The sequence below is a fragment of the Limulus polyphemus genome, unplaced genomic scaffold (assembly GCF_000517525.1).
Source record: "Limulus polyphemus unplaced genomic scaffold, Limulus_polyphemus-2.1.2 Scaffold2751, whole genome shotgun sequence".
Lineage (NCBI taxonomy): Eukaryota > Metazoa > Arthropoda > Merostomata > Xiphosura > Limulidae > Limulus > Limulus polyphemus.
In genome coordinates this window covers 129,140-148,100 of record NW_013668361.1, presented here as the reverse complement: position 1 = coordinate 148,100, position 18,961 = coordinate 129,140, and the positions used below count along the sequence as shown (strand labels likewise).

The following is an 18,961-nucleotide window of genomic DNA, read 5'->3' as shown; positions in this document are numbered from 1 at the left end:
AGTTGGAAGAATGTGAACAATGGAACAAATGACGCTGCTGAAGACGTGTCACCTGAAAAAGCCACTGTCTAAGAAAAAACTCTACTCGGTTTTGAGAAGGAAAACAGTGAAGCCCTTAATGAAGTTACTACCACTGATGTGACTGCTACCGATAATGGGACATTTCCTGATGGAGCAGATGAACCCCACGTGAAGCAGAAGCCAATGAGACGGAGACCAGTACGAAAGAATAAATATCCTGTAAAATTAAGAGACTTTGTTCTAGTTTAATTTTGCGTTTGTAAATTCTGTACATTTAATTAAGTTATTGTTAGTTAGTTATTGGTTTAATGTAAGTGGCTATTGTTCGGGATGAACAATACTAAGGAAGGAGCAGTGTTACGACAGCGGAAGTCACGTGACATTGCTGGCGCTGGTGGCGTGTGCGAGGAGTTTCTCGAATGATCGTGAATTTCCTAGTTTGTTTGGGACGCCCTCTTTTTAGTAAATAAGCCCGGCAAATAAAATAAGGGAGAGATAATTGAGTCAAGCCAAAAATAGGCACCGTAAATAAAGTGTGTGAATCACTGCGATTTATAGCGTGTGTTATAAAGGCTGTTAAGTTTAAAGTTACTGTGAAAATTCTGTGTATTACAAAAAGTTGTATCGAGAAAGAATAAACTAGTTTTAATCAAGAACGGATTTGTATCGCTGTAGTTCCTCGGAAAGAATTTTTACTGGAAATTATCAAACAAGCAGATGGTAACAGACCGTAAAACACAAGTCGGCAAGTTGATGGTTAGTACTTTACATAACTTGAGTCGTGAAATATATGTTTGAGAATTTTTTAAACAAAAAACTATTGTAATAGAAAATATTAGTTGCCATACCACATGGAATAAAAATTGCTTTGATATTTTGAATTTTTTCCTTAATCTCAACTTCACTTTAAAGCATCTTTGATTTGATAGGTTTCGGAATAAAATTCGTATTTAAAACATTTTAAACTGAAAAAGTTCGCATAGATAGAATAATATAATATAAAAAATATATTATACATGTGCTGTTGTTTATTTGTGACGGGTTGCATTTTTTAAAATTATAACATATTTAAATCAATAGATGGCAATACGTTCGGTAGCTTATATCAATAAAAGCAGTCAGTGTCGGCTCAATGTAATAATACTTTGGAAAATAAGTTAGAAATTATTATTGTGGATTTAATAATTATTCTCAATGTGAAATAATAATTTATGGTTATCAAAAACAAATTTATAGAAGCTTGTCTGTCGTATGCCACAGAAAAGAATTGGTAGTAAAATTAATTTTCGTGTATATCGGTCTATTAGTTTTCGAGATACGCGCGCGGAAACACAGACTGACAGACTCACACTCTCGCTCTCACCTCCACCCCGAGGGGGGCGAGGGTAATAATTGATACAAGGACAGTCAAAAGAGACCCGAGTCGCAGTTAAAAACCCGACGGGTATCTGGGTTTTCGATTACCAGCCGGGTCGATCTCTGATTGACAAACTGATGTTGAAATGAATTTTAACAACATGTTAATATATCTTCTTTAATAATTATCACATGCAATCAAATCCAATGATCAAGAAATACCGAGATTATATTGTCTTACCTTAATTATATCGCACTTCCGAGCTTCCTAGTGGCACAGAGGTATGTCTACTGACTTATACTACAAGAAACCGGGTTTAGATACCTGTGGTGGGCAGAGCACAGATAGTCCTTTGTGTTTAATAACGAGCAACAACAACGCACTTTCAAAATTTGTGACCCGACTTCCTTGTTGTTCGGTGGTCGAAGTAAAATATTAAAGCGGCTGAATTTTCCTGGTAATAATTTTTTCTTCTGAAAATATTATTACAACTTAATCATTTGGATATTTCATCAAGCAATAAACTTCACTCGATTTAAGAGACAAATCAAATTGTACGTAGAGCTAAAAAAATAACGCAGACTTGGCTTGTTAGTGCAATATTAATAAATGAAAAACGGAGAATTTAACAAACGTAAGACAAATATGAAAAAATTAAATATATTAAGCTTATAGTGACGTGTATTTAACGGATCTTTTTCTACATTAGTTCCCAGTCTTTTTTAATATAGTATTAATTTGTTGCGTTTATGTTCCTATGCCTATTTGATGGCCATTTTGGTTGTTTCTTTTTAACCGATACGTTGTGTCCACCGCAGAGAATGGGGTATTTTAAGGCCCCTGGTTATAATAGAAATAAAAAATGATACAAGAAAGAAAGAAAAAAAAATACAATCATTAGTACAAAAGAAAAGTGAAACACAATTTGAAAATTTTCATTTTTTTCATTGAACATATATTTATTAACGTTATTTAATATTTAATAAATGCTTTTCTAGCCTTTTTCTGTGCATGGAAGTCACGCAACTTAACAAATGCAAAACAATAACGAGTCTCTCAATTTGAGACCCTCTTTGAGCTTAAGGCCCAGGCCAAATGGTCCTCCTGCTCCCCTCTAATTGGCCCTATCCACATTTAATTTGTTATTGTATCTTTTGTCCATTTTTGTTCTACACAGGTTTTCACCAGATAGACAAGCACTAATTTTTTAGAATATTTTTTTATTTTAATAAATGCATAAATTCATAATAAAAAAATTAGAAATATACGCCAGTTGCTTAGCGGTAAGTCTGCCTATGGTGAGCATAGCACAGATAATCATGTAGTTTTGCGCTTAACAACAAGCAAAATAAATGCTGCTATCCATGCCGCATATATCACCAACGTTATATATTGAAGATAATATTAAATTATTATCAGTTTCATAAAATATTTATTTTTCATATATCGTTACATTTTTAAAGCGTGTGATAATCCAGCCAACGGTAACATTTAAGGTGGTTGTGAAAAAAAAAAAATACCACTTCATAAATAAATTGCTGAACACGTTTTTACTTACATGAATGAAAACTCTGATAAAATATCGGATCTAAATTTACACGCTTCTACGTATTGAAGACCACGCCAATGTGAGACACGAATTTGTTGACACAAGTATTTTTTGGTGAAATCAACTGGGTGTTTTTTCTTTGAAAGTTATTTGTAACATAGGTTAACTTAACATATAAAAATTGACTTTAACTTTCGACTGTGACTTTTGTTAGAACAAAGATTAAACATAATACCCAAATAATTTCTAATAAATGTTGTTACAACGATGTCGACAAAATATTAAAGTTACGCTCGTTTGGTTATGACGTTTAACCTATTTCTTTCCAAGAAAACCTATCATTCGTTGTGACTCCACGATACCAACCAATCAGAAGCGTTATTAATCACATGGTTTTGTTGACGTTGGGAGCAGGTAATGTGAGATCGACAAAAGACGTAAACGGCTGAAAAGCGAGTGGTGGTTATTGTCAAACTGTGCTTGCGTTGATTTAAGTCATTTGTTCTTAACAATATAAATTGATCGTTCATGATATAGTCACTCAAGTATTAGATGAGCATGCAGAACAATGTCAACCGGAAAACGTCTGGCAAAGCGTTCTATCTTAGGGACAAGAGTATGCGCGCAGTTTGAGGACGGACGTTATTATCCTGGCGTTATTCAAGCCACCAAAACGGGTGAAAACAGCCAAGAAAATATTTATTGTGTTCAATTTGAGGACAAAAATGTCCGAGAGTTTATGTTACATGAACTAATAGGCCCAGGATTCCAAAGTGTTCACCGTGTGAAATTGAAAAATGGACAGAGAGTTTACGTAACTTACCAAGGCCGAGAAGTTGCAGGAATCGTTGACCATCATAGACCCAACTTAGATCAGGTATTCATTACAGTGGAACCCTCCTCCCACAATCCACATGTTACAAAGTCTGTAGTTCTCAAAAAGAAGTTAGAAGAAGTTCGTTTGGTAGAAAGTCGGAAATCTGCGCGTCTACAAGATTCAGATACTGATTATTCGAGACTTGCTGAAGGTCAGTCTGAAACTAAGAGACGACCCCCATCCCTTACCATTGACGTTCCGCCCTTACAGATGCATAGGTAAAATTCCTTTTTGTAGGCTAATAGTGGGGTTTAGTTTACATTCATAATAAAATATGACTTGAGATATTTTTATATTGTTCTAAGTCTCTAACCGATTTGCCATTATTTTAATTATCATCTTTTTTAAATCAAAGGTGGAAATTCTAACACTTTTTAATCAATTTTCTAAATTCTACACCCAGGATAATTTAATTATTGCTTAATAAAATTATAAAGAGTAATTCGGCGGGTTAAGTCTATTTTTAGTGTAACCTAGCTTGTCTGACGTCACATGTGTCTATTGTCTTTCTTGTAGTTCAATGGAATTATTGTTTCTTGTGAGTCAACGGTAAGTTTTCAGGCTTAGAACGTTAAAATCCGTGGCTCGTCCCTCTGGTGGACAGAGCGCATTTCGCCCATTGTGTAGCTATGTGCTAAAGCAAACAGTTGAATTCTTTGTGAACCACAGCTGTTTTAAGTGTACATTGTACTTCAATTTTTTCACACTTTCAAATTTATCTTTAACCTGCTCTGAACAAATATCTTAGTGATAGATATTATCTAACAAGAACAAAAAAGTGTAAGTACACCATCAGATGTTTTACCCTAATAAAATCATTAACGGATCTACACAGACAAGTTTGAAACTTCTTTCTTAGATCCTACTGCGCGCTTAATACGAGTGGAATACTTATACAGAAAAGTACATTTATTATTAAAGTATATGTATTTATTGTATGCATTCCAAAATATTTTCTTTTTTCTCGCTTGCCTTCCAATAATGTAGTCGTATAGCCAAAAATATAACATTATCTCTTTGATCCAAAAACCTATTTAGCCATTTATACATAATATTTATAGTCATGTTTATTGTGTTTTATTTGATACAAAAGTTAGAGAAAAGTCATGACAAGCATAAGGCTAGAACAAAACGGTCACAGCTGAAGCCGCGGGTACTGTTCGCTTATACGCGACCTGTTTAAAATCCAACAACTGCACACGAACACGTTCAACAACAGCTGTTTAGCTGTCAGCTGATTACTTGAAACGGCAGAGTCTATTATTGTACAGGGTAGAGGTGAAGCTTACGTGACAGCTCTTATTGTAAGGGTTTAAGGCATATTTTCCGATGTAACAGATCTTAGTTACCTTTTATTGTAAGGGTTTTAGGCATATTTTCCAATGTAACAGATCTTAGTTACCTTTTATTGTAAGGGTTTTAGGCATATTTTCCGATGTAACAGATCTTAGTTACCTTTTATTGTAAGGGTTCTAGGCATATTTTCCGATGTAACAGATCTTAGTTACCTTTTATTACATCGAAAAATATGCCTAAACCCTTACAATAAAAGGTAACTAAGATCTGTTACATCGAAAAATATGCCTAAAACCCTTACAATAAAAGGTAACTAAGATCTGTTACATCGAAAAATATGCCTAAAACCCTTACAACAGATCTTAGTTACCTTTTATTGTAAGGGTTTTAGGCATATTTTCCAATGTAACAGATCTTAGTTACCTTTTATTGTAAGGGTTTTAGGCATATTTTCCGATGTAACAGATCTTAGTTGCCTTTTCCTCTTTCTTTATTCGTGTTATTTGACAACTGCGATGTGGAAAATCACTCGGTTGATTTTACCTATTGATATAATTATTAAATCATAACACGTGGTTCCTTCGCATGTGACAAAGAAATGAGTAATTACATATATAATTTATATATATATATATAAATAAAGTTGGCTATATTATTTTCCGCACTTATGTTTTGTCGTCATTATGCGTTTACAGTAATATTTTCATAGTCATTTGATTTGTTCTAATTACTGATTCTGAAGCAGTGTGGACAGTTTACCATTTTTGTTCCATGATGAAATTGGAAAAAAACAGCTGTGAACTCAATCTGATTGAGGACACGCCTAATATATTCAGTTAACTTTGTCCTTTGTGATTGATATTTCATCGTGCCCTTTTGAAACCTCTGGAAATGTGTCAAAGTCAAATTCCAAAGGCCAAACGTATAGAAAGTAGTAGGTCAAGATCCCATCTCCTGGTTTTGAGAATTGCATAACATTTTTGACACTGACATTTACAATTGTCAAAGTAAACGGGTGAAAGGATATGTGGTTTCTTGCTCACCTTGCCCTGAAACACTAAGCCAAAACGAATGATCTGCTATACTGATATATTACGAATATAACGCGCAAAGAGAGAGAAAAGATGTCTGACCTATTTACTTTTTAAAGAATCGTTTGAAACAAAGTTACTATACAGCTTAAAATTGATTTAGTTTGCTACCAAATCAAGTCATTGTTTTATGTTGTTTTCTTTGGGCAAAATTGGTGATATTAAGGCTGCGTTTCAACCCCACAAGGGAGTATAACATAAGAAAACAAACAAAACACTTTGAAATAGGGCTGAGCGTAAATAATGGTTAGCGAGCTGGACTCTGAATCTACAGTTTACGTCACGTTACTGCATAGAATAAATTATAAAGGTGACGGTTAAATCCTGGTCACAGAAGGGTAGCCAAAGAGTTGACGGTCGGTGCTGTTGACTATCCGTAATCTATCAGTTCAAAATTAGCAGATACCTTTTACAAAAGTGTAGCCCGCCTTCTTTTTTTCTATGCTTAAGATTATAAGATATTGATGATAAGAAAACACTAAGATATCATGAACCACGATAGAACCACTCAAGGAATTGCACAAAACCGTAACAGAACGTCCAGGCAAAAAACACCATAAAAAGTAAAGATTCGGTTCAAACAACGCATTAAAATCTTTATTATTGACTGTACACATATAAATATGCGCGAAAAAACACGCATGTTAGACTTACAAGGAAAAAGAAAATCTTCTCAAAAAGTCCCGTTTGTAATTATTATTATTCTTCTCTTGCCAGCCTACAACAAAAACAGCTTGGTATATTGTACTCAAACTTTTTGTAGAATACTAAATAAGGTACTGTAAAGGTCGTAGGGGTATTGAAAATACGATTTATTTCTTCTGTATTTTTACATAAGTTAATTCTAATGTAAACGATGTTATCATTACACCTTGAAGTTAGCTTTTTATAAATAAATGGTGTTCCTTTAAAAACATAAGTACAGGGTGAAACAGGAATTACCAACTAATACTAGATGAACATTAGATGACTGTAACATGTATATACTCAGTGCTTTGTAAGCTATACAGTCGTTGTCTTTAGGGAGCCAACCTCTATATTATGCATGTAGTGAAGGATTTTAAAAAATCAATGCACATAATATTACATTTCATTACACACATTCGTAGAATAACTACTTCAAAAGACACGAAGGTTTATTTAAAGCGATATTTTAGACGAAGATGTTTGATTTGAAAAAGCTGCTTTTATACTGGAATTGTGTCTTAGTCTAGGCACATATTTGCCCATTGCTATGCATTATATATAGAGAATTTAGTTATATAATAACTATAAATTCTCACTATATTCTCAAACAAACCTCTATGACACTCTCCAACTGCAGCTTAACAGTTTACATTTCGAACTAATGAGATCACATAGTCAATAGCTAGTAAATCATCATGAACCGTATCATCTAGCAACTAGCTATGTTTATTATCACTACAATGTATAGGGTTAGCTATCATATCAATAATCCTTTGCCCGTAGTTGAGATTTAAAAAATGCCAGCAAACAAGATAAATAAAAAAATTGGAATTTAAAGACGTGCAAATGGGGATCGTAAAGACGTAAGCATACAAGGTTGGAGATACTGTAGACATTATTTACTCAAACTACAAATCCCTATTTTGACTCCACCAAATGTAATTCTAGGTAACAGTATGGAGCCAAAATAGAGATTTGTAGTTTGAGTAAATAATATCTACAGTATATCCAGTCTTATTTGTTTACTTTTTTTAAGATCCCCACTTGCAGGTTTTTAAATTCCCAATTCTTTATTTATCTTATAAACAAAAATATTCACTAAAATATAAAGTTGGTAGCAGTTTGAAACTTGGGAGCAAACGAGTTGGTCAGTCATTTTTTATATCTAGTTCATCAGATTGTGTTTGGCTTTTAACCTTGTTAGACTCGGTTAGTAGACCTAAACTTAATCATCTAGATGTGATTTTGATTTTCGATTATCGTATGACTGTTCAAGTAAAGAAAATAGTTCACCTGAGTTTTGTGCTAATAATATTATAGCAATATATTGTTGAAACGTAGTTTTCTTTTGTTGACGATTCTTTTAAATTATTTGGTAAAAATAATTCCACCTCCAAACCACGTAACGATAACAAACATGTTTATTTCATTATTTAACGTTTCGACAAGCTTAAATACTATGGTAACTTGTACGTTTAAAAATGACGCTAAATGCACCAATCTAACGTAAAGAATAAACAGACTTGAATTTCATGACTGATCGATCAAGCAACTCAATATGCGCGATAGCTAAAACAAATCCAAATATTTCACTGGAAACAAACTATTTGAAAGCAAAATACACTTTCACCGATTCACTCTACCAGATGAGAATAACTCTAATGTCTTTTAACTCTCTTCTCCAAACCTCTTATTTAATACAATCGTTAATCTTTAGAATTTTCTAGGCCTATATCTCTAAACCTTTCGACCGAACGTCATCATTACGACCCGCAGCTTCCTCTATCTAACAAACAAATTACAATATGAAAAATATAATAACAATGTGCCTATTGTGGGATTGACATTAAAAAGTTCATAATGGTGTGACTCTTAATAATTAAGACTTATATTAAAATATTTATAGGAATATTTGATAATTTGTGATGCATGGATATTTTATACGAAGAAAGAAGTTCAAGGACTATATATATGGTAGAACAATAACATCAAATATAAACGGTTTTTTGTTCGCTATTGTTTTGTCGTTGACTGCTAATCCGGATTCCTAAATACTTGTAGATTTTATACAAAAAAAAAACGTTTAAGAACCAATGAAACCCTGTAACATTATATTTTTTTTTAAATCACATGCACGTTTGTTATAATTAAGTAACGAAAGTAGCGACGTACTTTTATAATTTAAACACACAGGATTTCAGATTCTGAAATTTGCACATCTGTGATAAGCACTGCATCTGAGCGGTTGTACTGGGTCTTTATAACTACCAAAACCGTCAAGCTTATGTAATGGATTGTTTGTTTGTTGAATTTCACGGAAAGCTACTTGAGAAATATCTGTGCTAGCCATCCCTAATTTTGAAGTAATAGACAAGAGAGAAGACACCTAATCAGCACCACCAACCGCCAATTCTTGGGCTACTTTTGACTAACGAAAAGTGTGATTTACCGTGTCACATTATAATGTACTCATGGCTGAAAGGGCAAATATTTTAGGTAATGGGTTTCAATGTGGCGACCAGCATATTGCGAATTGAGCGCACTACCCACCAGATCCGTGAAGGTTTGTTTATAGAAAGATACTGTAACAAGGTATGTGTTTCCTTGCTGCGATGTGGGAATGAATTTAACAGTTATAAGAAAAATTAAAATAGTGCTAACTTTTTCTATTAAGCATCACGAAAAACAAAACATTAGTTAAGATTAGCATAATTAACATACCACAGAAATAAGACCCTGGGTTTTCTGTAATAATTAGCAAGCTTTGATAATTTTTATGCGTTTATGATTTTGAATGAACAGTCAAAATACTAATTAGAAAATCTGAAATTAGGCCAAACGCTAGTGCTTTCTACATTGCCTTTATCATTACTAAAACAAAGTACTTTCCTGGACGTGTCACTGGTTAAAGTAAAATTCCAGGGCTTGAAATTAACTTTTTTGATTATTGGCAAACGTTGGCAAAAGAAAATCACGAGTTGCATGCCCTTAGCTGATATAACTAGTCAGCTGATGTGAATTTCCACGAATCATCGCGTTTTCGATTTCGTAATTTTTAATATACTGTAATATGTTTGTTTTTCTTCCTATTTTAAACTTGGAGATGCGTAGTAAGCTACTGGAAAAGGCTTATCGATCGATTAACATGTGTCTTTACGCACAAATGGGCTTGCAGCCAGCGTTTTTTGTTTGTTTTTTAATGATTTTTAAATCTGGGTTGAATATTTATAACCATGACTGGCTTATCAACTGGCAAAAAATACTGGTACCCCTTAATGGTCACCGAACACTAGAACCCACTAACCCCTTTGCGAGCAGCCACTGCTAATATCGAGCCTAGAATTGGTTTCCTGTCACACACTACTGATCACATGTGCAATGTTACTGAAATTTACTAGTTATTAGTAGCTTTCAATATTTAAAAGAACAAACCAAAAGTAAACTGGAAGTTTCAATTAACAGGCTCTCATGCTGAACACTCGATATTAGATAGTCTGTAACAGTAAAGTAAGTTACCCATAATTTAAACTTCTGTATTGTGGCGACTTAAAACTCTTATTATTTTAACAGAACAATTTGTTTTCGATATACTGCTGTACCTACGATACATAAAAGTAGAGTATTACAACATAGAAAATATAGTAGAGGAAAAAGAATTTTCTAAATTATGCATCATCTTTTGCCTTTGGAAGTAAAATCTTCATTTCACCCATTATTACTGTTGGGAGTATATTGTATAACTGACAAACTAAGTGAAAATTTCAAATGTTCAACTATTTTCTAACATCTATACTCACGATTTGTCTGAGTATATTCAATAGTGTAACGTTAGTAGAATTTGAGAATAAAATTTGAAACGGCTGTTTTCTAATATTTTTATTTTTTCTATAATGAGAAACGTCAAATCAGAGACAAAGATTTGAATAATACTCGGTCGTTTTGTTCCTTTATTAGGCACATTGAAAACGCATGTAACAACATTCTCGATAAACTTTTTTTACAGAACTCTTATCCGGACTTTGCGAGTTACTACAGTTTCCTCCTTCGTGGTTGTTGCTATCTGTGTAAACTATTACGATATTATAGCCATAAAATATCATTACAAAAATACCTCAGAACGTATATAAACGATTTTGTAAATCAATTTGTGTACTTTTTGTCTTTTTTAAAAAGGCAGATAACTCGGCCAATATATTTTTTTTTAAATTATCAAATCTCTAAATTTTCAAGTAGCAGAAAAACATTTTTTCTGTAACGATTTTTTATCATTTATTAAAAATGTAAAAATAAAAAAGCAAAGAGATAGCGAAATACATATTTTCATTCAAACAATTCGAACCTATCCAAACAGGCTGAGCTACTACAAGTGTGACTTGCAGTGGAACTATATATTTTATTGAATTGTGCAATATCGTTTAACTTCAATTTACGTAAGAATATCTTACACTAACAAACGCGTAATATATTGTGCTTTAAAAAGCCTTTTTACACACGTGTCTGTCTCTTGTACAGGTCTCCGTTCTGAAGTATAGTTTGTTTTGAATTTCGCGCAAAGCTACACGAGGACTATCTCCGCTAGCCGTCCCTAATTTAGCAGTGAAAGACTAGAGGGAAAGCAGCTAGTCATCATCACCCATCGCCAACTCTTGGGATACTCTTTTACCAACTCATTATAAAGCCCTCACAGCTGAAAGGGCGAGCATGTTTGGTGGGACAGGGATTCGAACCCGCGATCTTCAGAATGCGAGTCAAGAACCCTAACCACCGGGCCCTGAAGTATAGATATTAAAAAGTATATCAAATCTTAAAGTTTTCTGGATTATATGAAGATAGAACATGTCAACACTTTCAGTGAAATATTGTTTTGAAATATATTATAAATAACGTGCATTTGACTTCATATTGGTTAAATATATACATATATTTTAAGGTTTAATTATTTTTCCTCTCTTGTCTTTTCGGTGAACTTTAAAATACAGATGTTATTATTAAGCTTTTTTTATATTGTTTATAAAGTTATATATGTACTTTTAAATCTTCTTTAGCATAAACACATCGTTTCGTTTTCCTAGCGGACGAAAAAGACGACCAAGTTCTGCAGACGACACTGACATCATGAATGATTGTTCCGCTGCCATGGTGCTAATGAGTTTATCTTGCAGTCCGAAGTCCCCTCGTCATCCGAACTCAGGTACAAAAAGAAATATTAATTTAACAGTTAGTAATATTGAATTAGAGTTACCAGACGTCCCTGTAAAACTGGGACCGTTCTAACTTTTAGCCCTTTTTTGTTGTTGTTATTCCAATCAGAAATAATGAAAGTATTAAACTGTCCCAGTTTCTCTGTACCTCATTGCCAGTTTTATATATACGGTTTGTCATTATACACAGCTTTCTAAATTTACTTGAAAAGCCATCTGACAAAGGCAAATCACACAGTACAGCTTTCACATTCTCTATAATATATATTTCTTAGCTTAAACTGTCATTGGTAAGCCGCAGGAATTGAGATTTGAAGATCTACCCAACCGCGAAAAAGAAAACGAAGAAATAATATTTTTCTTTTGAGTAGGTTCAAAAAAACTTAGTCGCGATTTTCTTTGATTTATTATTAATTTTTAATTGTATAAGCTTTTAACAAATTATGTTTATTTATGGTTTTGAAACGCGATGCAATAAACATCAGATTATTTAGCGAATGTAAAAAAAATAAAAAATGGGTTATTCTAATTTAAACTGTTTCAGGGCTGTTATAGTGTCACTCCGTACGGAAAAATGTCCCAGTTTTTCACTCTAGAAATCTAGTAACCCTATATTGAATGCAATAAACTGTTATCATAATCTCTTCGTTCCAGCAACAATTCGTAACAAGTGATAGTATTTAGAAACAACTTATAGAACTTGTAATGTTTTCATAATTTATCGGGAAAAAAAGGATTTCCACTAATGCCTAAGTCGGGCCCGGCATGGCCAGGTGGTTAAGGCGCTCGACTCGCAATCTGAGGGTCGCGGGTTCGAGTCCCCGTCCCACCAAACACGCTCGCCCTTTCAGCAGTGGGGGCGTTATAATGTGACGGCCAATCCCACTATTCGTTGGTAAAAGAGTAGCCCAAGAGTTGGCGGTGGGTGGTGATGACTAGCTGCCTTCCCTCTAGTCTTACACTGCTAAATTAGGGACGGCTAACTCAGATAGCCCTCGTGTAGCTTTGCGCGAAATTCAAAACAAACAAAACAAAAATGCCTAAGTCTAAATTAGGTCTGTATGTCAGCAATAACCTAGACCTATTTATTCTAACGTCAGACTCGAAGCCTATAGATTATAAATAACTATTACTGTGTCAATATAGAGAGTTTTTTTATCTAATTAGGCACTGAACATTTCGCTTTACAGCTTCTTCAGGAGTGTTCACTAAAACACAAACCGAAACTGACAGTACAAAGCTTGAAGCTGTACAGCGAAACGTTGAGTGTCTAATTAAATAGAAACAACATTTCGGTGTTATAAGGTCGTTTATTTCTGGTATTAATATATCTTCTATAAACCAATATGCACTAATGAAATTGAATATAAAATGGTGTTATAGGATTAGCATAATTTCTAATTTCACTTTCAAGTGTAGTTACATTCAAATTATGGCTAGACTAACATTAGGTTAATCGTAAAATTGTTAAACTATAGTATTACGGATATTACCCTAGGCCCTATTAACATATTGACAAATTACTGTGGAATATTAATCATGTTTGTCATAGATCATAGGCCTAATTAAGTAAATGCTTGAACCTACGTTGAAGTGATAAGAAACTACATTCACTTTTTTTACATATATTTAAGCTTCAAAATGAAAAAAAAACTTTCACATAAACTAGGAAACATATTTTATCGAACTATTTTAGAATTTCTTTAAAGTTAATTGCTAAATAGGGCCACTACGATAAAATTATTGTCCCTCTGCAAGGTATTTATCTGTACTCCGTATTCACATTACCTTTTATATAGCTAATAAAGTGTAAAAATTTACTCGTTAATTGTTTGTGCTACAAATTCTTCGACAATTTTATTGCAATATCCATTTTGATGGAGAGTGTGACCAGCCCTGTGAGACACTCCTGAAACATGAACGGTCTCAGATACGTTTTAGTTAACTCCAACTTTGAAAAACGTTCTCCGGTGGGACAGTGTAAGTATGCGGACTTACAATGCTCTTCTGCTATTTGATGCTGAAAAAACAGTATACATACACATTGTTTAATGTAAATCGACAATCTGCAGCATCACCTAGTACAAGGATGAAAGAATAATAGCCGCAAGGACGTAAAATTTCGTTGTTTAATCGCAATAACCTAGATTGCACACCCTTATGTTGCCCTCGCATATTTGCGCCATTGTGATACCACTGCACTCTGCAATTTTCAAACAGCTTTTCAAGAATGACTTGTGCTAGAGCAAAGTGTTTGATTTCCTCGGCATCAACGAAGGAAATGAAATTTGTGTCAATGTTCATCCTCATTTCACCACTGTTAAAGCTATGGACAGCTGCTCTTGATGACTACCGTCAGGCGTACAGTCTGCCATTCTAAAACAGTATTTCATACGTTTACTATTTAGAACAAAATTACATTCACGACTTCTTTTGAGAACATCTGTATCAACTCATTATGGACTCAAATAATAACAACGGATTATTTTGAATCTACGAACGTTTTCATTCATCACGGGATCATTGTTTGTTTGTTATGAATTTCGTGCAAAGCTGCACGAGGGCTATCTGCGCTAGCCGTCCCTAATTTAGCAATTTAAGACTAGAAGGAAGGCAGCTAGTCATCACCACCCACCGCCAACTCTTGGGCTACTCTTTTACCAACGAATAGTGGGATTGACCGTCACATTATAACGACCTCACGGCTGAAAAGGGGAGCATGTTTGGTGTGACGGGGATTCGAACCCGCGACCCACAGATTGCGAGTCTAGCACCCTACCCACCAGGTATTACGGGATCAAACTTTACTATTAATTCTAATTGAGATTAAAAATTTCCATTTCTGGTGTAACTGAATATATGAACAGTTCCACGAAAAGCGTTATTTCTCTGTGTTATATGCATAACAACTGCAATTACCCTTTTAAGTACACCTGTTAAATGCTGCTTTGCACTTTAGATTAACGATTGGTTTGGTTTGTTTGGAAGTTCGCGCAAAGTTACACAAGGGCTATCTACGCTAGCCGTACCTAATTTAGCAGTGAAAGACTAGAGGGAAGGCAACTAGTCATCACCACCTAACGCCAACACTTGGGCTCTCTTTTACCAATGTCACATTATAACGCCCTCACGGCATGTTTGGTGAGACGGGGATTTAAACCTATGACCCACAAATTGCGAGTCGAGCGCCCTAACCAACTGGCCAAGCCAGGCCAACAGGTTAACGCTTGAATGGTATTGTGTATTATAGAATTCCTTTTTAAGGGGAGCTTTTCTTTCTATTTCATAAGACATATGTATACTGCTTTTCCAATGAGGTACTAGAGTTTTTTGTCGACTGAATTGACTTGTCTTCAAATAATTTGCGAGAAAAACGTAACACCGCATCTGTATAGGTTTAAAAATACACCCAAAACTGATATCTCACTTTTCCATATAATTTTTTTAACATTATACAAAATTAGTTATTTTATGAAAATCGTCCCCCATGTTTGTTTTCGTTAAGAAGATTGTTTGTTTGTTTTGAATTTCGCGCAAAGCTGCACGAGAACTATCTGCGCTAGCCGTCCCTAATTTAGCAGTGTAAGACTAGAGACACACCGCCAACTCTTGGGCTACTCTTTTACCAACGAATAGTGGGATTGACCGTCAGTTATAACACCCCCACGGCTGAAAGGGCGAGCATGTTTGGAGGGACGAGGATTCGAACCCACGACCCACAGATTGCTCAGTTACATGTTTTACTGACATGTCTTTTGTTCTGACATCTATATTTTTGGCCACAAACCAATATCCAAAATATCGAGTTCTGGTATTCTGTTATTATCTTCGTTAATCGTTTTTTTTAAAGTGCAGAAACTTTTCTTCTGTCTTTTCTGTTACTTGGGTATTCTTCGTCATTTTATTTTAGTTCTTAGTCACCTGTTGCTTTTACTGATGTGCTAAGAATAAAATATTTATCAATGTATCTTTTTTTCCACCTTGGGCTTTCTCTGATTTTTTTAATCGTACTTATTTTTGCAAAGCCAGACTTGTATATTCTTAGCCTTTTATCCATTTTATAATTAAGAAATTATTTAAGTAATTCTTGATTAATTCAATAGTTATGCTTGAAATTATTTGTCTTTATCCATTATTTAATCACTTGTCAGCTTTTCAGCGCACTCTTTATTTATGAACAACAGTTCCTCCAACACCGAACGCTTAAATACGTTCTTTCGAAATGGAAATAAAAGTGATGCTTACTTTTTGTTGAACTGAATTAATACAACAAATTAATCATAATAATGATGATGATGTTGTTTCTAACGAAAAGTTACACAGTGGGCTATCTGCACTCTATTTATCGCGAGGAATCGAACCTCGGATTTTAACGCTCTGAGTCCGTGAATGTATTAGGGTATAAGTATTTTGTGTTACTTATAGCGTATGTTTTATCCGAAACTAAATAATTAATAACCTTTGATAATGTCAAAGTGCCCATTAAGTCCCTACAGCGTGTTTTATTTTACTCAGCGTAGGTTCTATGTATTTTTATAATAATAAGTTTGGTATGATTGGGGGAGATGACATTCCATGTAATACTGAAGTAAAAGTTTTGAGAAGGCTTGACGTCGTACATTCATAATAAAGTCTTTTCATTAGTCAGTCAAGCCATCTCAAAACTTTTATTCTCTAAAAAGTTGGTTTCTCGTTAACAAGTTATAATATCAGTCAAGCCATCTCAAAACTTTTATTCTCTAAAAAGTTGGTTTCTCGTTAACAAGTTATAATATCAGTCAAGCCATCTCAAAACTTTTATTCTCTAAAAAGTTGGTTTCTCGTTAACAAGTTATAATATCAGTCAAGCCATCTCAAAACTTTTATTCTCTAAAAAGTTGGTTTCTCGTTAACAAGTTATAATATCAGTCAAGCCATCTCAAAACTTTTATTCTCTAAAAAGTTGGTTTCTCGTTAACAAGTTATAATACTAAAATATTTTTGAACTGCCAAACACGGATAAAATAAAAGAAAAACTTACACTTTTGTAGATTGCAAATGAATATCACCGAAACTATCATTTCAATATAAGCACATTTTACTTTTCATCATGAAATTTTCTTGTATATGATTGTAAACTTCAGGTATGTTTCAACAAATTTTTAAAAGTAAGCTCGAGCTTTAACCGCTATGTACAACAAACACATATTACTACCCCAGTTAAAAACCGGTTTTGAAAGTAAAAGAAGCTGAGCCCAGCTGTATTGAGATTTAACATGTTTAACGTTAGTAATATTAGATAGACGAATTGAATGCGTGCTCACACACGTGTGTTTGTATGTACGAGTGTGTGTGCATAATATAACCTTGAGTATCCCAGCTATAGACGTTAGGATTAAGCCTAACCTTCGACTTGCAGTAGCCGTAAGCATTTGTGAAAGCTAAATGCTCCACCATGTTTTAGATAAATAATATATTTAGTAATGTGTTTCTTTCTTTAGTACGCGCATTGAAAACTGAAAGACGAAATAACTACCACGTTTATTTTAAGATAGACTGCCCAGAAAAATCAGTAATACCGAATTATTTTTAGAATTCTACATATGTGCGAATATTTCGTATGTTTGTTTTAGCGCAAAGTCACATTAGGCTGTCTGCGCTCTGTTCACCACGGGGAATGGAACCCTGGAATTTTGTGCTTTAAGTCCGTAAACTTACCGCGCGACCCAATGGGGAAGACGAAACATTTATGAACGAGATGTTTTGGGAAGGATTTTCACTCTGGCATTTATTAATTAAATGCATTTATAACTCATTTCATATTACTTATCATTAGTTGTTTGGACATTGAAAAGTAAAACAGCTTAAGATATGTTGATTATTAAACTCTCCGATAGGTCAACGATAATTTAAGAGACTTACAACGCTAAAATCCAAGGTTCGATTCCCTGTTGCGGATGCAGCAGATAGCCCACTGTGGCTTTGCTCTAAAAGCTAAACAAACAAACATTAAATTTGCACTTTTAACATAAGTTGAAAGAGGTCTAGGTAGTATCGAGCATAAGGTGGAAAACGTTGTACAAGTTCGAGTTTACGTTTGTATTCGAAAAACGTTTCGAGCCTAAGCCTTCCATTAGGTGATATTTAAACAGCGATAGTTTAAATATCGTTGTTATCAACTGTTTAATTGTCACCTAATGAAAGAAAGGCTTAGGCTCGAAACGTTTGTTGAGTAAATCGTCTTCTTGATTAGCATCTTTCTAGTGTTACTATTTTTTTAACTTATAACTATTTTAGGTGGGACTTCTCTTCAGCTTTTCTTTTGTTTGTTTAAAACAATTAAATTGTATCACACTACTGAATACAGACAAAAACGAAAGAAGAGGCAATGTTGAGAAATATTCTGTCGGCATCAAGATCACGCTGATCTACACTTGTCAAGTTGTGCTGCGAAATACGGAAAGGATTAATTTGTTTGTAGTTAAGCACAAAGCTACACAATGGGCTATCTGTGCTCTGCCCACCACGGGCATCGAAACCCGGTTTCTAGCGTTGTAAGTTCGCAGACATTCCACTGTGCCACTGGGGCTACTGAAAGGAAAAGGGTAAAGAAGAGTCCCTGAATATATACTCCAAAAATTATTTTCATTGAAATCTCTTTTTCGAGAGATTATCCATTGTTTACTTTCCATACAAAGGTTATTAATGTGACTTTTTTAAAGTACCATAAATTAAAAGTGAAATATTAACTTTTTTAATGACTATAGGTATAAATAGAGTTCCGAATAAGTAATTTTTATTAGAAAATGCTATAGCAAGATAAGTATCCTAACTGATCTGCTAGAATGTGAGATAGATATCTTTATTAGTTTTAATTAAACTCAGTTTTAACTATGCCTTTAT

The 18,961-nt window shown here is 34.0% G+C and overlaps 1 protein-coding gene across 2 annotated transcripts in view; it reads left to right on the top strand.

Annotated features, from left to right (window-relative positions):
- The first annotated feature begins 3,372 nt into the window (after positions 1-3,372).
- Positions 3,373-18,961, top strand: part of LOC106467815 (zinc finger protein 704-like) — a 45,156-nt gene continuing 29,567 nt past the window's right edge. Inside the window, exons 1-2 of one of the 2 annotated variants that reach the window (XM_013928192.2) lie at positions 3,373-4,022; positions 11,951-12,069. In XM_013928192.2, coding sequence (XP_013783646.1) covers positions 3,496-4,022; positions 11,951-12,069 — 646 coding nt within the window. In that variant the 5' untranslated portion in view covers positions 3,373-3,495. Of the gene's footprint in view, positions 4,023-11,923; positions 12,070-18,961 lie in introns of both variants that reach the window. The other variant, XM_022396010.1, reaches the window with a different exon arrangement.